This window comes from Anabrus simplex, chromosome 2 (genome assembly GCF_040414725.1).
Source record: "Anabrus simplex isolate iqAnaSimp1 chromosome 2, ASM4041472v1, whole genome shotgun sequence".
NCBI classification, from domain to species: domain Eukaryota; kingdom Metazoa; phylum Arthropoda; class Insecta; order Orthoptera; family Tettigoniidae; genus Anabrus; species Anabrus simplex.
Genome location: NC_090266.1, coordinates 707,436,716 through 707,461,120, shown reverse-complemented (window position 1 = coordinate 707,461,120; position 24,405 = coordinate 707,436,716). Strand labels below are relative to the sequence as shown.

At 43.1% G+C, this 24,405-nt stretch overlaps 1 protein-coding gene across 4 annotated transcripts in view; it reads left to right on the top strand.

The window, feature by feature from the left end:
- The window catches only part of LOC136863053 (E3 ubiquitin-protein ligase RNF220), a 252,399-nt gene that overhangs the window by 145,511 nt on the left and 82,483 nt on the right, over positions 1-24,405 (top strand). The window contains exon 4 of one of the 4 annotated variants that reach the window (XM_067139382.2): positions 4,209-6,320. The exons of the other annotated variants lie outside the window; for them this stretch is intronic. Within the exon in view, the coding sequence (XP_066995483.1) occupies positions 4,209-4,213 (5 nt within the window). The 3' untranslated portion in view covers positions 4,214-6,320. Of the gene's footprint in view, positions 1-4,208; positions 6,321-24,405 lie in introns of those variants that run through there. 4 annotated transcript variants of the gene reach the window in all.

The following is a 24,405-nucleotide window of genomic DNA, read 5'->3' as shown; positions in this document are numbered from 1 at the left end:
CGGCCAGATATACCGACATCCAGTGACCACGAACTTTAAAGAGTGTGGTGCGAGAAAATCGTCGGTTGTATGTAGAAAAAATCACCAGGGAATTTCCAAGTGCTACGCAAAGTACAGCCAGTGCCATGACCGTGCGTTTGGAATTAAAAAGAATTAAACCAATTATTTGCCCTCTTAATAAAAAGCGCCGCCTGGTGTGCTGTAATGAGCGCTGCTACGGGACACTGGAACGGAGCAAACAGGTAAGTGGACTGGCCCGCCCAAAGACCCGACCTGAACTCAATAGAACACGCGTGGAGGGGGGGGGGGGGGGGTTACGGCGACTTGGTTCCAGACCCAACGTCCATCATGAACACGTGCTTTGGCTACGGTTCTTCGAAAAATAATAAAGGGATGCCATTCCCATGAAACGTTCTGATGGCGGTTGGAATGTTTCTCCAACAGAGTCAGGGCTATGATAAGGGCAAAAGATGGAACATCATATTAATATCGACTATTAGAGAGTACCTTACCAGGACACTCTGTCTTCAGTTTGAGGAAGGTGTACGAATACCTGTGATCAGATAGTGTAGCTTATTTCCGTTCAGCGTCATGCACGCATAGCGGTTTTAAGCATATTACGGCAGTGCAGATGGGGTGTTTTCAGACACGACAATGCAGTTTTGTCATCTGTGAGTGTGTGAAATTATTAAGAACTTACTCAAGATCAAATACGCTTGTGTATCTGTCAATAAAATTTAGGAATAACCATGATGAAGATAAAATTCACAACGTAGCGTTCTAGGCATTGATGTGACTAAACCTGTCTGTCTGTGTTTAGTGCAGTAGGTTGAGGCACTCGTTTTCTATTCTCATGGTTGCGCGATAAAATCCCAGTATAACTGGGTTTTTAAGGGTACTTACACCCAAAAGATGTACAGGGTATATTCGTGATGATGTTACAAACTTTCAGGGATGATGGAGGACAGCAAATGGATCAATTTGAGATGAGGAACCATATTCCGGAAACGATTGAGTCGAAAGTTAAGCAAAATTCTACTCATTTAAGTCCATTTACCTGCACAAGTTTCACAAGCTGCTCGATTTACAACAAATGTTCGAAATGGCGTCCCACTGCGTCAATGCAGACATGGCTTCGTCGCAGAAAGTTCTGTCGTACCCGTTCAAATATCCTCGGTGTCGTGTGAACAGCATTGCAGGCAGCGAGATTTCTTTCCAAGAGATTCCCTTCTTACCGGGCGAGTTGGCCGTGCGGTCAGGGGCGCGCAACTTTGAGCTTGCATCTGGGATATAGTGGGTTCGAGCCCCACTGTCGGCAGCCCTGAAGATGGTTTTACGTGGTTTTCCATTTTCGCACCAGGCGAATGCTGGGGCTGTACGTTAATGACGGTCACGGCCGCTTCCTTTCCTCCCCTAGGCTTTTCCTATCCCATCGTCGCCATAAGATATATCTGTGTCGGTGCGACGTAAAGAAAATAAAAAAAGAGATCCTCTTCAGTCTCGACAGGTTTCTCATACACAAGGCTTTTCATATGGTCCCACAAGAACAAATCAAGTGGGATGAGATCAGGTGAACGAGCGGGCCATGAAACAAGTCCTGCTCGTCCTATCCACTTTGCAGGGAACGTCTGACCCAGGTGTTCACGAACCCTCAGTCCAAAGTGGGGTGGGGCTCCATCATGTTGGAATCACATCCATTGACGAAGGGCAAGTGGGCTGTGTTCTAGGAACGTGGGTTGTGCATCTCTGAGCACCACTGTGTACACTGCTGCATTTAGGCAGGGAGGAAGTTTTTTTGCTAGGGGCTTTACGTCGCACCGACACAGATAGGTCTTATGGCGACGATGGGATAAGGCTAGGAGTTGGAAGGAAGCGGCCGTGGCCTTAATTAAGGTACAGCCCCAGCATTTGCCTGGTGTGAAAATGGGAAACCACGGGAAACCATCTTCAGGGCTGCCGATAGTGGGATTCGAACCTACTATCTCCCGGATGCAAGCTAACAGCCGCGCGCCTCTACGCGCACGGCCAACTCGCCCGGTCAGGGAGGAAGTAGAAACGGTCCTGCTACGTAATCACTGACTATGCCTGCCCACACGTTGACTGAAAGTTTGTGCTGATGGCTCTTCACAACTGTAGCGTGGGGATTCTCATCGGCCCAGATATGAATATTGTGACTTAAGCATTCCGTCTCTGGTGAAACAGGCTTCATCTGTGAAAAGCACGTGCACAGGAAAGTAAGAATCGACTGCAAGGCGCTGCAAGACCCATTGGGTGAACACGACTCGAGGTGCGAAGTCAGCAGGACACAAAGCCTGCACTTTCTGTGGATGGTAGTGGTGTAGCTGCATTTCACGTAATACTCGCCATACAATCATATGCGAAACATTCATTTCAATGCTGATTGCAGGCACCTCATCCACGCGAGCAAACATTGCTTCTAATTCGGGAGTCAGTGGAATTCGTCGTTATCCTCGGTCATTGTACTGTGGTACCAATGGCCCCTTTTCACTTAATCGTTGGAACAGTCGTGGAAACATGGTGTGAGCTGGATGTCTTCTACGTGGATATTTGGTCCTGTCCAACCGTTCGACTTCGCTGCTGCTTCCATTTGCTTGCCCATACACGAACACCATATCTGCATGTTCCGTTACAACTTCATTTGGAGAGGGCTGATCAACGTACCACTTCAACTCGTAAACAGAACAGTACAGGCATCGCACACCGATCACGTCACTACCCAGTACGTCATGTGCATTGGAGTCGTTGAGTTATCCTACCCTCTTCTGCTCGTCAGGATTGTTTTCCCTGTTGTACTCTTAGCACATGTAGTGTATAGTACAGTCGGAGGTATCCGACGTATTTTTGCTTTAGCTTTTGACTGCCGACCGCAGTGGTGTAGTGGATACGGCGTTGGTCTACTAATTTCAAGTTAACGGGTTCAAACCCGACTGAGGTTGGTGGCTTTTAAGGGTGTTGCAGTGTGACAACACCAAATCGTTGGCTTCCGGCACGTTAAAGGACTACTGCGGGACGAATTTCCAATACCCCGGCGTCTGTTAAGGACGGACGTTAAACAACTTGGATTATTAATAACTTTTGACTCTAACGTTTCCGGACTACGGTTCCTTGTCTCAAATTGATTCATTTGCCGTCCTCTATTATATCTGAAAGTTTGTAACATCATCCCGGATACACTCTGTATAACAGTAGATTAAATGGTACGTGATACAAAGTATTTACGGGAATATTACGGAACTCTTGGTTCTGTTAAAACCGTGGCATTTGCACATCAATTTTTTTTTGCTATTTGCTTTACGTCGCACCGACACAGGATAGGTCTTATGGCGACGATGGGATAGGAAAGGCCTAGGAGTGGGAAAGAAGCGACCGTGGCCTTAATTAAGTTACAGCCCCGGCATTTGCCTGGTGTGAAAATGGAAAACCACGGAAAACCATCTTCAGGGCTGCCGACAGTGGGGTTCGAACCCACTACCTGCCGGATGCAAGCTCACAGCTGCGCGACCCTAACCGCACGGCCAACTCGCCCGGTTACATCAGACGAAACAGCACTTCGGTTCTCCTTTTTTGCTAGTGTTGTAACGTCGAATTCCATTTTTCCCCGTAAGTAGGATATTATAGTGTGTTATAACACTTGCTGGTAATGTTGAAATATCCTAAGTGAATCAAACCTGTATTACCGAGCGAGTTGTCTTCGCGGTTTGGTCACGTAGTAGTGAGCTTACAATCAGGAGATTGTGGGTTCAATCTCTGCCGTCGGCAGCCATAAAGATGTTTTTCCTTGGTTTTTCACTTTTGCTTCAGGCAAGTGTTGGAGTTGTACCTTAACTAATGCCACGGTTGCTACTATCCCAGACTTAGCCCTTTCCATCCTTGCATCGACGAAAACCTTCTCTCTGTGTTGGTGCGACGTTAAACCGCGAACAAAGTAGAAAGGAAAGACAAAGAAAATGTATTATGTCGGGTTGTATAATAGTGAAAGTTTCATGTCAGTACATCTTCCTAATACAGTATTAGCATATTGGAACTAATATCTCGTATTTCTGAATCAAGTTACAATCCCGTTATTTGCAGCATAATATAATTCCTTATTTTAATTGAAAATATTTACATTTTGTTGAATTACATTAATTTTTACAGCTGAGGGACTTTGAGACGTTTTCTAAGATTTTGTTTCTGTTCGTTTTTAGATTAGAGTGAATCAACCTCGTCTGCAGGATATGAGCAACGTAAGTAGATATTTTGAATTCTGAAGACAGCGATGTCGACCCCATTTTGAATCTGGCTCACCATCTCATACCAGTACCGACTGTGCATATAACAGTTGTGTCCGGGTCCAAGGAAAAAAAAAATCTTCCAGAAAAGAGATATAGTATTCAGAGTAAGACTCAAACTTCAGATCCAACTCCACAGGACTCTGCAGCAATTACAGAAGATTTAGATTCGGATCAGGTAACTACCGAAATGCCGTAACAGGCGGGGAATCTGAACTTGAATTTCGGGTAAAACGAAAACCTTAAGTCGGCTACAATCAGAACCATTTCAGCGTTAGATAGTTGTTCCAGCAACAGCTCATGCCAGCAGGAAGGCAAGAAACGCAAGTTCAAACCTACTAGGCCAGTTAGGAAGAGAGGGGATGGTAAATAAACAGAGGAGTAGAACATGAAACTTAAATGGGAAACATTGCACCGAAAATGAAGTGTGGACCATTAAGTCGGTGCAGAAGGAAATGCAATAAACGTGTAACACGAGAAGTAGATACATTTTCTAAAGTTATTGGGAACTAGGGGATAACGAATAAAAAGAAGAGTTACGTACACTGTAAATTTACTAGAAATAGCTCCGAAGAAGTCTTCAGACCAAGAACAAATGATCTGGGGAATGCCATTGTAGACAAACAACAATTATTTATCGTACGGTGTGCAAAGTTTGGTTCGTTACAGCATTAAGTGAGTCGGACAAGTGTGATGAGATGGTGATAAAGAACGTGCAGATCATTATGAACTGCCTGCTGGAGATGTTCGTGTGAAAATAACCCCTCTGAACAAAATAACAGAATGTGTGAAACAATATGTTCGTGATTATCTGCTTTCTGTATCAAGTTATGAAAAACCGTTAGTCCTATTCAAGAAAGGACTCAAGTAGGAAATACCTGCCACAATACTAGACCCTGGGTGCGCTGTATGACTACTACAATGCCTTGGATGTGTTGGTGCGACGTTAATTCACCAGGAAAGAAGATAATACTAGTCTAACAAAGCAGAACATCCAGTAAACAGAAAATTTTATGAGAACAATTCCACAATTTGAATTCGTCCATAGAGAGAGCAAAGAATGATACATGTCAGTAGTGTGACAAACTCGTTGAATGTTTGTAATCTTCACAAACAAATCTGGAGAAGGAATTGGAAGATCGTATATAGAAGTGGATTTAGCTTACCGAGGCGTAAGACATGCACAAACAGATATTAAAAGTTGATTCTACAAAGACCTCAGCTTTGGACACGCAACAGTGGTCTTCTGACACCTGTAGTCAACACATTCATAGCAGTTTACAAGGTCAACTGTAGGCGTTTACACTCCCAGTCCTCGGTCAGGCTCACAGTTTCCTGTGGGACTAATCATTTGCTGTAAGGTGTGCTAACGATGTCAGTTCCTATTTCTACAAGTATCTGACCAGTTCGGATCCATGCATAACTCAGATAACTGCATGTACTCTGATACCTGTGGTGGGCAGAATAAGACCAACCATTCGACGGCAATGTGTTTGTTGGCCTCGCAGAACTCTCCGAATGTGGAAGACGATTAACCACAAATTCCTGACATCAAGGCGCACTCATATGAACAATGACACTAGCCATAGTATTACTGAACAGGAGAGGTCAAAATTTGCCATTCCTACTCAGCCTCCACATGGCTGGGCTCAACTCATTCGGCAGTGCGCAAAGAAAAAGCTAATGATTGTTTTTGAACTCTCGTATTCTCTACAACTCCTTTTTACAGTTCGCTTTACATCGCACCGACCGATGTCTTATGGCGACGGTGGGACGGGAAAGGGCTAGGAGTGGGAAGGAAGCGGCCGTGGCCTTAACTTACAGCCCCAGCATTTGCCTGATATAACTCTGTTATATAGTACTTACCGATAGGATCGCTAATAACAGATACTTGAGAATTCACTTATTATCTTGTTTACGCATCTAATTCAATAATAGTAGTTATTTATTGTAATTATGTGGTTAAGTGTAACAGTGGGCCACGAGCCCTAACTTCGCCACTGCTAGAGACCTAAATAAATAAATAAATAAATAGTATACCCCAATGTAACTTATATATTTTTTTAACCCACATCTTCATTTAATGAATTCTTGAACGATAGTTTCGGTTCACTTTTCTCATTGCGCAACTACCTTTCACCAGTTCATATGATTTCCTTCAAGTCTCCCTTTCTCTGCTGAATCCTGGTTTTGAACAGTTCTGAACAGTCAAAAACTCTTCATATGTTAAATTTTGTTCAGCCATTCTCGTAATGCGCATTCATACATACATACATACATACATACATACATACATACATACATACATACATACATACATACATACATACATACAGCCGGGCTGAGTGGCTCAGACGGTTGAGACGCTAGCCTACTGACCCCAACTTAGCAGGTTCGATCCACTAGCAAAAGAAAAAGGGTTCAGTGGCTCAAAATTAGGTGGTTTCGCTCCGGCCTAGTGAATCACTTAAGTTCCGGTACACCCTTAACGGAATTCAAGAAAAAAATCCTTGATGATTCACCTTCTTAAGGACAGGCCTTTTTTAAAGGTATCATTCTCACCTTCACCGTGGGTGCTAAGTCCTGGTTACACAGGTCTCTCTAAGCTAGCAAAAGCGTTTTGGTGATTTCGTTTCAATCATTCCATTCGTACCTCCAGTTAACCGTGAGTTGTGTAAATATTTGCAATATTGAGGTGTATCCGGGTCAAAATGATGTACATTACAGTATCTTGTGGAGTCGGCTCACTAGCAAGTTGTTAGTGGAATAATGGACATCGTAATTGCAATGTGCATATAATCTGTTCCTGTGAATTGTAGTTGTTCTAAACTTTAACCGTAATTTTCTCCATTTGTTTTTAATGGCACTTGGCGGACTATGGTTCTGAACCCTTCAGTTGACAGTTTAGACAAGATAACTAAAAATTCCTAGTTTACAGTCCTCACTCTTGAGTGAGTTCGAATATCACATTGGTTGATGCCTATTTTCGGCTGCTTTTTATGGGAGCAAAAACGTAACTCTTAAGTTGGTCGCATCGATAATTCGAAAGGAGACTTATTCCGTCTTTGTCAAATGATGAGAAAAGGGAACTGTCGGAAGATGTCTGAGATTAGGGCGTTCTCCCGCTGACGATGGCCGCTTACTTGTACTGTGTTATAGCGGAGACGTTGTCACGAAAAACTGTATTTAATTGTGATTCCGTGTCCTTATTAAGAGAATATTGGGTTAGGCTGTAATAGTTATTGAAGGAATTTTGTTGCTACCTCAGATGTGTCAATTTTAGGAAATACTCTTACTTCGGAAACATATTGGCTTAAGGCCGATAATTTTAAGTCGTCTATACAAGTGCTTTCTCCCTTACCAACCCCTCCTTTATGCGTGTTCTTTCCGCGTCATTTTCTTTCAATTGTTCACGTAATTTTTAAAGCTTGAGGGTAAAGTTTTCTTGATCAGAGCTTAGTGTCGCAAAGCCTTTGTCACAGTAAATTAATTACATCTCTTCCCTAGAGGACGAGACCTGCTTTAGGTGCGTGAGGGGGAGACGAGGCTTGGATCTCCCCACTAGCTTCTTATCAGCAATGGACCGTAAAGAAGAGAAAATTATCACGGATTCATTGACGTTCTCTGGGATACGAGTCTTGGCACTTCTCCATAAGTTTTCAATCAGAAGAGAGAGAAATTGAATTCATAATGGGAAAAAAGTATTTCTGCGTACACTTCAGGATTGTTATATTAGCAAACGCAGACGTTTCATAAAACTATAGCCTTTCCCCCTCTCTGCCTTTTGTTTATTGTTCCTTCTCAATGAAGCTCTTCTTTTTTAATACTTCAATCGAACTGAACTCGATTGATGGCTCGCTTACGTCTGGTCTAAAGTCAGATTATCGGGAGATTGTATGTTTTTATGGAGTCGGAGACGGTTTGAGAACCACTGTAGTTGATAATATGGACTGACTCGCCTTACTGTTCCTATGACCGTCAAACAATCGCTGACCTCGTGTCTCATGTCATAATTTATTGTACAGCGGAAACAATTCATAACTTTACTTTCATTGAACTTCCAACTACCACTCAACATACAGTCCATTTTATCATCCCAACAACCAGAAGAGTATAATGCAACCACCATATTGTTAAGAGACACAGATTTAAGACTACAAAGTTTGACGTAATACAGCATCAGGGAAATAACTCGAGATTGTTGAGATCTTACCTGTCATTAAACCACTCGTTGCTGGATAAATAGCGAATCCCCTCATTCTGGTTTTAAGGCTCGATAACCCTGCTTTAAACGTTTAAAACTGCATGTTACCGTTAATTCAAATTGATAAGCCTTATGTAAAAAAAATATAGCTTGCTGAAGGCACATTTAACTTACATTTTGTTTTACTCTCATTTTGTGCAGAAATATGTTGAGCAGTAAACTCTCAATCTAAATAGTCAGTCATTATCTAGAATCTCTTACAAAAAACCAAAATATTGCACTGAAAACGAGAAGAAATCAATATAGACATAAGTGCTTCCAACTGTGTGGATTTTTTTTCCAGTCAGTCAAATGTAACTCGGAACAAAATTGAGAAAAGTGTCATTAACTGGTGAAAAGGTTGTGCCGACTCTCAACTGTATTTTTCTAAAGCCTATGAGTTTGATAATATTCTTCATCCATCAGCATCGCATGACCTCTCCATGGAAGTGTGTTCATTGGTAGTTCTTGTGTGATATTTATTCCTATATTAGCCCTTATTCGTATGCTGCTGCTACTCAATCCTTACCTGTCAATGCACTTCCGAATTGTGGAAGTTAAACGTCATTCATGTGTGATAGTATCGTATCTCCAAACATTTTTCGTTATTTGAGAAGTTCAAATGCAGTTTCTGAAGTAATATTTTGTGAGGAGCTCTTGGCGACGTTATTCTTTACTTGTTGACTCATTGAAAAATTTCATAATGGCAACACTGTTATTGTAACTGTTCCGGGGTATTTGTGGATCGCAGAGGTGAAAGAAGGTGCTGGGGTGAATGGGTCTAACTACAATGTCAAAATTAATTAAAACTTAAACTGAAAGTTATATTTTCAAAATTCAAAATTTCACAATTTACAGGTACAAGTAGCCAACATTAAACAGGTCTCTGAACGACAAAATTGGTGGTGTAAACAGATCGTGGGCTTCAAGCCCTCACTTTACTCTTCCTGAGCTCCTAGCTCAAATTTACAAAAGAGTCCAATTTTACAAGGGCAGAAATCCCCTAATACATGGAGCACTTGCTCCGTAATTTACAATATCAAGCCTCCCAGAGGCATACTCAAGGCAACATAGCATGAAAATCTAATAATCACTGGCCTCACAAGGCACTATTTACAAATATAAATCTAATTACACAGGGGTATATAGTACCCAACCTACAGGGCCTTAGTGAAAAAGAACAGGTTAAATAAACGGCCCGAGTACAATTTGAATGGAGTCGAAGAATGAGCTCCACAAATTTGAAAACCTATAAGGCGCTTGGCCGACGAAACAGGGGCTTTTCCCAAACTACTGAGGTTGCTCGCATGGAAATAACTTTAATACATTGCAGAAACAAAAGTGTTGCACCTCAAACCAAGATGAATGGGAGCTCGAGAGGGTACATCACTCTCTATCCCCGATTTACAGTTGATTTAATGAAGTTATTACATTAGCCGGCAGAAAGTTACATTTTTAGAAAAGAAGGTTACGTAATGGATGATTCGGACCTTTCCCTCGGGTTAAACTGCGGAGCTAGCAAAAAAAGAAAGAAAAAGATGTTATATGGCCATTACCTTGTAGAAGTTCTAGCAGCTGACGAAGAGGCCTCCCGCCTCCTGCTTGACACACACACTCAGTGAGATGACGATCAATTGGGCAAGAGACGTGACAATCCTCAGTATATAAACCTTCGGGGAAAGTTCGAGACCATTCAAGATTAAATTAGCCACACCCTCTCATGTTTATTGGCTACTTTCAAAGTTACAGTCAAAATCGAAGAACAAGACTGTGATTGGTAGAAAATTAATTACAGAAATTAGGGATTGGCTGGATTAAAAACTGGCGGAAGGAAAAGATAAATATTGCCAACCCAAAAATAAATTAACATCAATTAGAAAAAAACTTGTGAATACCAAACTCCTTTAAATCAAAAGTTCTTTCGCTTCGCACCAGGGTGCATGAGCATAGTTTTTAGTAAGGACATCTATGGAAGAATGTCCAAACTTTTTGATGAATGGCAAACAAAACAAGTAGAAATACAGTCAGTTCAGGAAACTTCACAATAACAAAATTACATCATATTTTAGTGGTGACATCTTCTGAGTAAATTTATAAGTTGGCCTAGTTTAAATTTCACTGTTTCACCAGTAGAGTTCTTTCAGGCGCTAGATTTAAATGCGCGCCGTTGGGGTGTACCTCCCGGTACAGTAACCTCTCATGCTCTGCGGGGGAAGGTACATTGTGATTACCACATAAAACGATACTGTTAGATCCCGTCTCCGTTTTTCATTATTTTACGCCTGAAGCATGTGGGGAAGGTGGGGCAGAAGAATACATTTTTCCTACTTTTGTTGTTGTTTTTATGTCGCTCTAACTCAGATTTTCGGTAAGCGTAGTAGCCTTTGGTTCAGAGGACCCTGGGTTCGATTGCTGGCCGGCCCGGGGATTTTAACCGTATCTGATTAATTCCTCTAGCTCGGAGCTGGGTGTTAGTGTTCGTCGTAATACACATCTAGGCCTACAGTGCATCGTACTACATACCACCATAGAAACGTGCCGTAGTTTAATATATCCTCAGCTTAGGGATGGCGTCAGGAAAGGCATCCGACCGTACAAGTGGGCTATATCTGTACAAAGTGCCGACCCCAGGTATTTGGGAGAAGGACAGGAATAAGAAGGAAAAGAACAGGAGGAGGAATCTAACTCAGGTAGGTTTCCGTTGACTATATGATAGAAAAGGTTTAGGACAGGGAAGGATTTAGCCGTAGAATTAATAATGGGAAACCACATAAATCATCTTCCGAGCCATGATCGGGTCCGATCCCATCATGGTGAAGTACGGAAGTGCGGAAATTTCCAGCGTGATTAAGGCTGTTCATGTCTCTTTTGTCTCTCTGTAAACGATTTGTTTCCTTCCATCTGTACGTAATAATTTATCAGTTGTATTTTTCCTTCAGAGTTAACTCGGGTCATTAGACGACAAATTCCTCAATCCTTTGTTGAGATGATTCAGTTTCCACTACCGCATACCCTACAAGAACAAACTGTCAGATGGTTTCTGTACACGCAGTTACACGAGACTGATAATTTAGAGATGGTAGATTTTCACAATCGTGATAAATGCAAAATGTGGTCAAAAGCTGTAAAAGTGTACTTGTCGTTTAAAAGACTATTACGTGAAATATTGCGGATTTTTAAACCGTGATAAAATGCGAAATGTGTGTATTTCCTCCGAAATTACATTTTTCTTATTCTCCGCTATTCTACTGCAATTCTGAACGCAATTAGTAGGTTCTGCCTCTGGTGGTGGAGCTATTTCCACATGATCGTAACATGTTGGCTGATTTTGCGACACTTTATGAATACCAAGATGGTTCGGTATAAAAGTCGCTAACGAACAACCTTGAAAATTGAAATAATTTCTGTTAAACTTTTAGGATGTGTTCAAATGCCAAAATAAAATATTGTTTATTGCTTCGAATTTTGGTATCTAAATGCATGTAGGTATATTTTATATGTGAGTAGCTCCGTACCAGTTAACATATTTGTTAATGTTCACAATTTAACTTCAATTTTGTATGTTCCATTAAGTTGTTTTCTTGAATTTAAACCGGAAAATCTATAAAATCCAGCAGTTGATAGTTTAACATCCAATTCTACATTCGAAAATATAATTTCCATCGTAAAACGCTACAAAATGTCTAATGCTAATTGTAATAATGCTAGAAAATACTCATTTTAATTTTTTAAATGCTAAATTCTTAGTTTCGTTTCTGATGGATCAAAGTTGCCGTACGATCCGAAAATTAATCAGCATCACCATGTTCTTGGAAACAAATGTCGTGGCTGTTAAATAATGTTCCATGAATTCGTTGTTTCACAACTCGCTGAAATAATTCAGAACATCTTTTCCCTTGAGCTTGGGCGATGTCATGTGCTGTGTTTCCATGCAATAATAAGCACAAGTAATAAACGATACACCATTTGTTACTTTTACGAATTAGTACTGCAGAACAATATGTGCTGTTACAAATGCGATTAGATAGTACATTGCCTGTGAGAGACAATAAAACGGTGGTAATTTTACTTCCTCCCCATATTTCTCTTACCTCGAACAAGTTTAACTCCCTCCTTTCTCTTTAACATCTGCACTCTGGCGGATGAGCTGGGTTAGCTGTAATCGGAATGAACCGGGATGTGTGTGCAGCACCGTAAGTTGTAACACGTTAGCCGCGTTACATTCATTAAAAATGCGATAAAACTCTCTGGAAGGGATAGATACTCTCTTCCTCTTTTATACTACTACTATTATTACTACTACTACTACTACTACTACTACCACCACCACCACCACCACCGTCAGGTTGAGTGGCTCAGACGATTGAGGCGGTGGCTTTCTGACCCCAACTTGGCAGGTTCGATCCCGGCTCAGTCCGATCGTATTTAAAGGTGCTCAGGTACGTCAGCCTCCTGTCGGTAGATTTACTGGCACGTAAAAGAACTCTTGCGGGACAAAATTCCGGTACCATGGCATCTTCGAAAACCGTGAAGCAGTTACTGGGACGTAAAGCCACTACTACTACTACTACTACTACTACTACTACTACTACTACTACTACGTTTGGGCTACTTATTCATTGTGGCTTGAATGCATGAGCATTTCCATATAAATTTCCTGTTATATTGTACTAAAAATATTAGAATGTATTTGAAGTATATTAGAGGTTACGGGGACGTATAATAATAATAATAATAATAATAATAATAATAATAATAATAATAATAATAATAATAATAATAGTAATAGTAACAATCCAAAGCCTGTTTCCAGTTATTCGACTGGGTCAGGGATGGAATGAATGAAGTCCACATCTAGCGGTGAGGATAGGAAATGTGCCAGCTGCCGAAGTCTGTCGCACTCCTCTGGGGCAATGATAAATTACTGACAGATGAAATTAAATGTTAATGGAGAGTGTTGCTGGAATGAAAGATGACAGGGAAAACCGGAGTGCCCGGAGAAAAACCTGACCCGCTTCCGCTTTGTCCAGCATAAATCTCACATGGAGTGGCCGGGATTTGAACCACGGTATCCAGAGGTGAGAGACCGGCGCGCTGCCGCCTGAGCCACGGAGGCTTCAATAATAATAATAATAATAATAATAATAATAATAATAATAATAATAATAATAATAATAATAATAATAAGCATAAGAATAAGAATATGTGTCATATTAAGCTGTAGAAATGTGCTGTATGATATAATGTAGAATTAGGTACCAATTGGTCATTTGTATGTAATTCAAGAAAGGTCTGAATAAAACAGTAATATGAAATGGTGTCTCCATATTTCTGGCAGTGCTATTCAGCGTTGAACTGTCTCTTCTTGCGATAAACTATTGCAATTTAAGTGGTAGTACCTTCTCGCTAGAATTGTTATTTATTGATATGTATATTTATTTATTTATTTATTTATTTATTTATTTATTTATTTATTTATTTATTTATTTTAATATCCTATTGCAATTATTTCATGTGATTTAATTTATAGCGAGACCATTGCATTCAAGGAGGTGGGTCTGCAGGATGTTGCTCCGTGGCTGGAAATAGTATAAGTTGGATAGTTATCTCATGTACTGTCATTCTATATGTTCCTGTGTGGTATATAAAAGCCGTATGAGTATCGTGTCAAAATCGTTTATACCTTGAATACATTCGGAAATGTTGCTGTAAGTTGCTCTTATTATGGCATTTCACACCTTCCATGTGAATACCAGGATCTTTATGTTCACTTGTTTATAATTACCTGCTATTCGTACTGAAACTCTGCTGATGTTTTTCTTGAGATGAGCTTTGAGCAAACAGTAAATTGATGACACGATGAGAAGTGCGGTGTGGTTAACCATGCAGGATATGCCTTCGCCCGGATTGGGTTGCTCTTGCCCCAATAGTGTTGTGTACGGAAACCATCCTCTAGCTAGGTGGACCTACTTGGGTTACAAAAGGCTTCTTAGATGACATCCAGGTCAAAACGTTGGAAAAGTGACACTAGACGGTAATGCGATGACCCTGAGAACGATTGGTTCTCACAACAGGGTCGGAACTTCCGTAAAGTATTCCTAGAGAAGTTGAGTTTGCAGGTGCTATGCATCTCGTTGAAATTCCATTGCAGTGATGTTATTGTTCGTTTTGGTCATTTCAGGGTCTTTTGAGTTTTCAGTTGGCATCATGAAAAAATCTCTTCGGATTTTGTCCTCATATTATGCAACACTTGTGTGTTCTGTTGTTAACTTTATTGTTCTTCCCCAGTTCCTTTAATTTTCAGTTCGTCCCTGTATATTTCATTTTTGTGCAATGTTTCTTCTAATGAAAGTCTTGCGTGTCTAGTTTCCTATTATTTTTCCTTCATGTGAGAGCTTTGGAACATCGTGGTCAATAGCCCCGTGTATTTAATGCGTGTGCTGTTTGTTTACCTAGTTTCGTGTTTTCTGCTTGGCCAACTTTTGCTATTCTAAGAACATTGTGATTCGTTGAAGTATTTCGGTGCTGTAGTACTACGTGCTCGTATTTTCATGGGAGGCGTGATTAGCCCAGTGGCTTTGCTGTTGGGTTCCCGCCCGGAAGCCTGAGGTTCGAATCCCGGTCGATCATGAGTGGAGATTTTTATCTCATGAATCACGTGGCATCAGAAAGGGCATCCGGTCTTAAACCTCCGGCATAAACCAAGATGAGCTTGCGGGGGCTCCAGCGACCCCGGAAATACCTGGGATAAGCTGAAGAAAGTTTTAGTACACACTTGTATTTTCAAATATGTAATTAATCCGTGAATTTAAACGTGGAATAAAACTGCTTATATTTTGGCTTCGAAGCCATCGCTACAAGAGGATATATTCATAAATATTAATTTATGGAACCATATTCACGTTCAGGGTCGGTGTTGCGAAGACAGTCTCCATACAGGCGCAGGAAACTTTAAATTAGTTCATTTCTATGCCATAATGGCCAGCTACCGCTACTAGTTTCTGTGGGACTGCCCTTACTAACTTGAAAATGAAGTATGTATACAAGATCGTTTGAAGTCCAATGGTACCCGTCGAGTTGGCCGTGCGGTCAGGGGTACGTGGCTGTGAGCTTGCATCCGGGAGATAGTGGGTTCGAATAAGGCCACAGCCGCTTCCTTCCAACTCTTAGTCCTTTCCTATCCCATCGTCGCGATAAGACCTATCTGTGTCGGAGCGACGTAAAGCAACTAGCAAAAAAAAAAAAAAAAAGAAGAAGTCCGATGATATCTGTTCCAGTTGTGGGCCCACGTAATTAAAAACCCTAAACCCGTCACTAAAGGTACACAACTCAAGAGCGCCCGTTCAGTGACGATATGTACTGTATATCTGCCTCCCTCAATATAGCTTCCTTCCCACTCCAAGCCCTTTCCTGCCCCAAGCCGCCATAAGGCCTATCTGTGTTGATGCGACGTAAAGCAAATTGTAAAGAAAGGACAATAAGAGATAATTATCTTGTATTACTTAGAGGGAAGTTGCTTTACGTCGCACCGACACAGATAGGTCTTATGGTGACGATGGGATAGGCCTAGGAGTGGGAAGGAAGCGGCAGTGGCCTTAATTAAGGTACAGCCCCAGCATTTTTTTATTGACTACTTTAAATGTTATCATAGATTCGTATCTATGAATAGTATAGATTGCTTTGTAACTATTTCTCTACATTGTAGAGTTTAATTCATATTCATAAAATGCACATTTCTAATTATGACTCTTTTTAAATTTTTTTTGCTAGTGCTTTTCGTCGCACCGACACAGATAGGTCTTATGGCGACGATGGAATAGGAAAGGCCTAGGAGTGGATGGAAGCGGCCGTGGCCTTAGTTACGGTACAGCCTTAGCATTTGCCTGGTGTGAGAATGGGAAACCACGGAAAACCATCTTCAGGGCTGTCGACATTGGGGTTCGAACCCACTATCTCCCGGATGCAAGCTCACAGCTGCGCGCTCCTTACCGTACGGCCAACTCGCCCGCTTTTAAAATGATGGAAATGGGATCCCTAATATGGGTTTGGATTTCTAAGGTAAATACATAAATAACTACAGCTGCAGACAATTACACAGAATAATGCATTTATTCAACAGGATGGATGAGTGCACATACTCAACGTTCTGGGGTCAAAACACGACAAGGTTACATATGCTTACTGTTATGTTTGAGCAATTTTTTTGTTCGTGTTTTCTTTCCCCGCATACATTTCGCAGAGGCATCTGGCGGAAGCACAAGCAGTGTGTGCCCGCTTCAAACATTACCAACACCATATCCAGTTATCCTGTCGGTCATCCGAGGAAAGGCCTGCACAACGGAGACACTTATCATCTTCGTCATCCTCATTTTGGTTTCCCCACTTGCCCTTTTCTTTGAGGCGGTAGTGGCATTTTCTGATTTCTGCAGCATGAGCTGACCTTTGTGCGGTGAACTTGTAATATCGCAAGATTTTCTAACTCGGGACGAACTTGTAACATACGTTGTGCTCTGCTGCTCATTAATCGCTGGTATTTATATATACATAAATTAAAAAAAAAAACTAGTATTATTGTTTTATTTTTACTGAGCTAATAGTCGGTTATTTTGCACAGTGAATAAACGGAAATCATTCTAATAACATTCATACCAAAAGAAACAAGGCGAGTTTCCTAATATGGGGTACCCCATCATAAGGAACTTGTCATGTTGGTTTACTCAAGCTTTCAGCTAAAGTAGAAATGCAGTTAGACCAAGATTTAAAGCAGCAACTAATGGCTTCATGTTCTTATTGTCACTCAAAAAGTTTGTTGCGACAAAAATTACCTTCCTATGAGTGTAGGCAAAGACGTCAGTATCAACAAATTATCTCGACGAGCGAATTTCTTTCTTCAATTCACTATATTGTTCTCTCACGCAAGAATGCGGGAGAGTACTGGCAAAACGCGATTCAGCGTGCGCTTTTGTAGTTCGTTAAGTCTCAACGCTATTTCAGTACTTCTCGGCTGAGATAGTTAAGTACCCCATAACAGGAACCACCCCATCCACTTTCCTCTACTTGTATTCGACGAGATGGACAGTATACATGAATATCATGAGCATGGAGCTCTCCATCAAGCATGTGACGATTTATAGGAACAACGTATTGGTTGATTAAGATTCTTTGACAAGACGTTCAAGGAGAAAAGAGCTGGGACCAATGGGAGGTTAGTGGATGTAATAATAAGAAGAAAAAAGGTTAATCAAAGCAGTATATTGTTTCTACAAAGGGAATTAATTTTAAATTTTACAACTCAAAATTTTGTAACCTGACACACAAAAGAAAACACTCATCGTGAATGACGTACATTAGAATAGAATCCCTAGACCATTTACAAGTTATAATATGTGACTAATCAAATGAACATGGTAACCTATAAGCCTCGGAGAATATGGACACAGATTTCCAAAAAAGTAAACAAAGGGAGAAGAAAGGCACGGGAAGTACCAAGGACGGGGATCACAATAATGGGAGTCGCCTGAGTATAAACATTGCCAAATGCAGGAACAGTTTTATGTGATAAGTTGTACCGTCCAGGCCACAAGTTCAATCACTCACCAACTCTTGAAATTGCATATTACTCGATGTCCATTTGTTAAGGAACAATATCACTCATATCAGGCTTAAAAGAAAACCGGCCACAGAAATGAAGATAACTCCGAAATCCATAGGAGAAGAATAATAGTGGTAATTATAAAATAAATACTCTGTTGCTCACCCAATACAGCAAATAAAAGAAGTGGAGCTTCCCAGCAAATACTGGGAAGTCCTCAGACGACCCTCCAACCACACTCGGAATCAGTGCTGGACTGAAGACCGATTTTTTTTTCTTTTCTTCGGGGGGGGGGGGGGGCGAAGCCCGCTCCCCCCGCGTGACCAACGACTCAATCTACATGGCCTCCGACATGCTATTATTTCTAAGAAGAAGAAAGAGATAGCAGGGAAGAGTGGGAAGTGATACAAGGAGTATCTGCCGGTTTCCGAGTCAGACTCGCTACCACGGCAAAGTTTGTGTTGGTTGGATAGTGTTAAGGTATGGTATTGAAGGGTCAGGGAAAAACCACATAGGCAGAAAGAAGAAAGAGACTACATGTAAAACCTGACATCTTGTGATAGCACATGCAAGGATGTGGGCTGGAAAAAGACCAGAGGTTGTGTTAGTTAGGAACAGGTAACATGCACAAAACATAAACCAATTCCTCGCCATTCCATCGCCTGGGGATCAGTCCGTCTGGGCACTGCTGGGACTAGCGCGGTCCTTGCCGGCTGCGGAGCCATGCGTCGAGTACCACTAGGGCCTGTCGCACGGCTCCACCTCCTTGGGGTACCTCGTACCCAGTCTCCGATCCCGGAGAATGAAGCCAAGCCCGCCGAGGCGGGGGCCTCCTGGAATGGGGTGGGTCATGGCGCCGGGCCTCCCTCCTCTCTGCCCGCGCCATGGCCCTGTAGACTGGGCAACTGCGGTGGGAGGCCGGGTGGCCCCCCGCGCAATTGGCGCACACCGGCGCCTCCTTAAGTGTTGCGCAGGCCGTGTAGTGGTGATCACCACCACAGCGGTTGCACTTCACTTGGAGTCCACAGCTAACTTGACGGTGGCCCCACCTCAGACAGCGGAAACACTGCAAGAGCTGCTGAGGGGTACGTTTCACTCTCACCTGACTGCCGCTACCCGCTGAGGTCCTCTCCTGATTGATTCCTCGGTTGACTGCTGTCCTGGGAGCAGTCCTGGGTTGCGGCTTGGCGGTCCTCTCCTGGTGAGCCAGCGTCCCCTTCTGCTTCCTGGTGCGGCGTCGTCTTCTTCTTCCTGGGGGTTGCTTCTCGGCGGGGGAAGAGGCCTCGTCCTGGTGGCCCTCTTCCCGGCCTGGTGCCCCCGGGGTAGTTGGTGGCTGCGCTGCGTCGCCATCTTCTTCTTTCCCCTGGCTGGCGGCGGCGTCGGTTGGTCCCAAGGGTTGCTTCTCGGCTGGGGAAGAGGCCTCGCTCTGGTGGCCCCCCTCCCGGCCTGGTGACCCTGGGGTAGCTGCCGGCTCCTCTGCGTCGCCATCTTCTTCTTTCTCCTGGCTAGCGGCGGCGGTCGGTGCTAACACTCGACTGCGTTCCCTGTCCTGGGGGGCGCACATCGAGGTCTGCAACTCGACAGACGTACAGGCAGGCTGGACCTGGGCAGCAGTATCAGCACGCCAGGGGGTGTCCTTCTCCACTGCCATGCTGCCATCCACCATCACGGGCGCTCTCCTGGTTTGCGCCCGGGTTACAGGCCCCTCCTGGTAGGCCTGCGTCTGCGACCACTTCGCCTTGGTAGGTGGGCGACGATCCTGGTTGGCGGCCTTGTTGGTCTGCGTGTACTTCGTAGAGTACAGCTTTCCAACTGGGGTCGCGTCGTCGCGGCGCTCGGGAGCGCCGCCGTCGTCCTCGGTCATTGGCTCCGTCTGCGTGGCTGCCTCCTGGTAGCCCGAGACGTCCAGGTGCTCCCTGAGTCCTGGTAGCCGGGCAACCTGGAACTGCTGAGACGCGCGCTCCTCGTAGACCTTGAAGCTGGCTGCGTCGTTAGGGCGAATGATGATCGCCCAGGTAGAAACCATAATGCCGATGATCGGCAGGAGTGGCTCTCCGATGAACTCCGCAGTCGCATTCAGGTTGTCGAAGACGCGCAGCGTCCCCTGGTGGTCGTCTTCCCCCGGCTGGTTGACCACCACCAGTCCTGGGCGTTCATAGTTGGGGGCATCCGTCTCGAAGAGCGCGTCTTGTAGCTTCTCGACGGCTCCCTCGTAGTCGACCAGCCTCACTGGTAGGGTCGGCTTCTCCATCCTGGTCCTCCTGTAAGAATTCCTGAAACAGAAGAAAGAGCGAGCACTGAAAAGTGCTACAGCTCAGACAATGCTCTTTCGAAGATGTACTAACAAGTACAGCTGCCTGACTAGTACTGGGAAAGTACAGAGCGCCTGGCAAGGAGAGAGAGAACGAGCGGGAGGAACACGTCCTTCCACTACGGCTGTCGAACTCGTCCTGATGACTGAAGACCGAGTATATGGGGGAAGCCTTTATACCGCTGCAGAAAGTTCCGGAAAAAAGTACACAAAACGTCGAGAAATATCGGACACTGACGTAGCGGATGACGTAACCCAGAGGAGACTCAGTGTGTAGTCAGCAGTTCACCAGGACGGATGCATGGCGAGGCAGCAGAGAAAGTCCAAGGCCGGTTAGATGAATGAAGTATCGGCGAGTATATGAACATAGATGGAGTTCCAGATGACGGTAGCCGAAAATAGGTGAGTGATCGTTACAAGCAGAAGAGAAAGTGATCATCTCCAAGAAGTGAAGAGTTCTTATCTTACGCAGAAGAGGGTAAGAATGGAGATAATAATGATGTGCGGCCTCCGTAGGTCCTAGTGCAGGTCTTTCGAGTTGACGCCCTATAGACGACATGTGCATCTGTGAGGTTGGTGCCCTACCTTCGATGAATTCTGCAGCTGAAGACGAAATTTAAAATTCCGACCCTTCCGGGAATCGAACCCGGGACCCCTTGAACCAAAGGCCAGCATGCTAATCATTTAGCCATGGACCCGGACAGAATGGAGATAACATTGGTAGCTGTATGTTAGACACTCATCTGTTCACGTACTTCTGGTGAGTGAATATGATAAAACTGCCGTTAGGATAACCATTGAAATGATAAGTTATCTCTATTAAAACATTCAACTCTGGCTTCCATGTTGACATAATTGAGCTTGGCTGAAAGGGTCTGGCTAGGATTATGACGATGTTTTTATTTAGCAGAGAGTACAAATGATCTAAAATGGTTATCCCTGTAAGGATTATCTCAATGCCGTACTTAAGAAATGTATTACCGGGTGAGTTGCCCGTGCGGTTAGGAGCGCGCTGCTGTGAGCTCGCATCTGTGAGATAGTGGGTTCGAACCCCACTGTCGGCAGCCCTGAAGATGGTTTTCCGTGGTTTCCCATTTTCACACCAGGCAAATGCTGGGGCTGTACCTTAATTAAGGCCACGGTCGCTTCCTTCCCATTCCTAGGCCTTTCTTGTCCCATCGTCGCCATAAGACCTATCTGTGTAGGTGCGACGTAAAGCAACCAGCAAAAGAAATATATATATATATATGTATATATTCCATGATAACATCTAATGTTTAGTTTCTAAATTTCAGAAATAAATCTCTGCACAGGCACATGCCGTTTATAAGTGCATGAAAAGGAGAGATTCGTGTCGTTGATTTTACTTAACACGATAGAAACCCCTTTTTTCAGGTCGAAAGTCTCTCACTCCTCTGTCCGTCAGAAATCGAGGGGCAGTCGAAAGGACATTAAGCTCATAGGGTTATTGTAAACTTGAAATGTTTCTCCGCCGCGCATATCTTTCAGAATTCGCAAGTCAGAAATAGAAAGCACATGTTAAATGATGACTGAGTTATGTATCAGAGATTCATTATCATTAATCTTAGTTCAAGTCGTCGCTCATGCATGAGCGTCTTCACGTCTTGCTTCTTATTCTTCTTCTCCTGCTTAGGCCGTATTATTATACTTCTTCCTCTTTTTCGATCCTTCATTATTCAGCTCTGATCCCAAAAATGCAGTTTGTTTTTCGAGCGTCTCCTTTCAAACAAATGACGTCTTTCACCCTGGCGTTTGGCCTTCCTTAAAGTGTGTTCAGCCGGTTGTTCCAGCCCTCTATGGCATTTGTAGTTCGGTATCACCTTTGATTACAGTTCCACGTTTCTATTAACATTTCCCAGTTTTCTAACCAGTTATCTAAAAAATAATTAAAATAATAGCTTCGCAGATTCTGGTGCTTGCGAGTGTATTTCTAGCCATCTATAATAAACTTCCTCCGTATTTAAGAAGGCCAGAGCTGCACACATGCAGACGGATTTTCTCTATACTCGACCGAAAGTCTTAGTTATTGAACTTTACGCCAAAGGCACGGAAGAAACCTCCTCTGATCTCTGTCGGAGGCGAATCGCAGATATGGATATCACTTTAAATACCACGTTCATTTCAGAACAGTCTCAAAGATGTACCAAAACATGCATTTGTAGGGTCTCTTTCTTCTCATTGTGTAATAGAGCAAAGTACATGTGGTTTGATGTTATCTTCTTCACATGTGTTCCCAGAATCTGCATGAATGTTGTATATGCGAGATTTTTTTTTTAAACTAGTCTTACGTCGCACCGACACAGATACGTCGTATGGCGACGATGAGATAGGAAAGGCCTAGGAGTGGGAAGGAAGCGGTCGTGGCCTTAAGGTACAGCCCAAGCATTTGCCTGGTGTGAAAGTGGTAAAACACGGAAAAGATCTTCAGGGCTGCCGACAGCGGGATTCGAACCCATTATCTCCCGGATGCAAGCTCACAGCTGCGCGCCCCTAACCGCACGGCCAACTCGCCCTACAAAGGGAAAATTGTTTACTAGAGCACTTAAAAGCGCCATCCATGGATTATTGATTAAAGCGTTTCAAGCTCTCTTTGCCCTTCTTACCGCAGGAAATGATAACTCTGTTTTCTTCTCCATGGTTAGCTAACAGAAAAGTACCGTCAGGCACCTTCAGTGTTTGTTAATCGAAAACCACTTCTTTGGACTTGCTAGGGACTTTGTATTTCCTTGCGCCTTACATTTCTGCCGCTGTTAAGTTCTTCCGATTGATTCTTGTCTCAGCATTTCGACTACAAAATCATAACCTTTAAGAATAACATAATATTGCAATACGAGCATCAAATCAACGAAGAAATTATGACTACAACTATGACATTCTAAAATGGTAATTGAATGAACATCAGTAAAATTGTCCGTGTGTTTATTCTCTCGCTTTATCCTTTCTTGAGGTACTGAATTTATTTAAAAGCAGAGAATTGATACATTAATATAAACGTTACACTGACCCTTGTCGTGAAGGTTGCCTAAAGTGTCCTTGTAAACCTTGGTAACTTACTGATGTTTCCTTCTCGAACACTTTTCTTCGTCTCGTGAAACCGGTTGTTCATTTCTGACTCCAAACACGTGATTACTCGAAGGACACTAGCCACTTCATTCTCTTTTGATTTTATGAGTGTCGCCCTCCGGATCCCAAGATAGCGGTTTCAAACCCGGCAGGGGTGGTCGGATTTTTGAAGGGCGGAAAAAAAGTCCATTCGGCACTCCATGCCGTACGATGACGGCTTGTAAAAGATCTCTGGTGACGCATTTGGTGTTTACCCGACAAAATTAATTAAATCTCAGCCATAGACGCTCACAAGAGTTTCGGTTTACTCGGTCTGCCATCTAGTGAGCCTAGAGCAAAACGGAACGTCGAAATTGACTAGCAGACAGCCAGATGGCGTCAAATTGAAATGTCTGCACACGGCAGCTGAGGCCATACGCCTTGAGAGCGCATAGCTCAAAGTGATTGCACAAACTACCCTTATTAGTAACACCTGACTCCATCTTCATTCTCGCACTCGCACGATTTGTGTTACCCGAGATGTCAATATGGTAATCACTCTGTAATGAACGTGACTCAGGGATACCTCAGAGCTCAAAATGTCCACCTTTTGTGCTGTACCCTCTATGTAGTACGTTTTGTCGCGGTGAAAATATTTGAATGACATTGGTGGCTCTTTTACAGGTAGCCATCGTCCCGAGTGGTATGTTTTGTTACAGAATCCCGAGTGGTATGTTTTGTTACAAAATCCCGAGTGGTAGGTTTTGTTGCTGGTACGTACTGTCGGGATACCGAATTACAGCCACCGTTACGCTTAGCAACTGTCCAAAATGGTGTATTTTCTTTTAAGTTTGAAGAAACTATCACCTTGTTCGATATTCCACAGGATCACCCTCCAATTCGT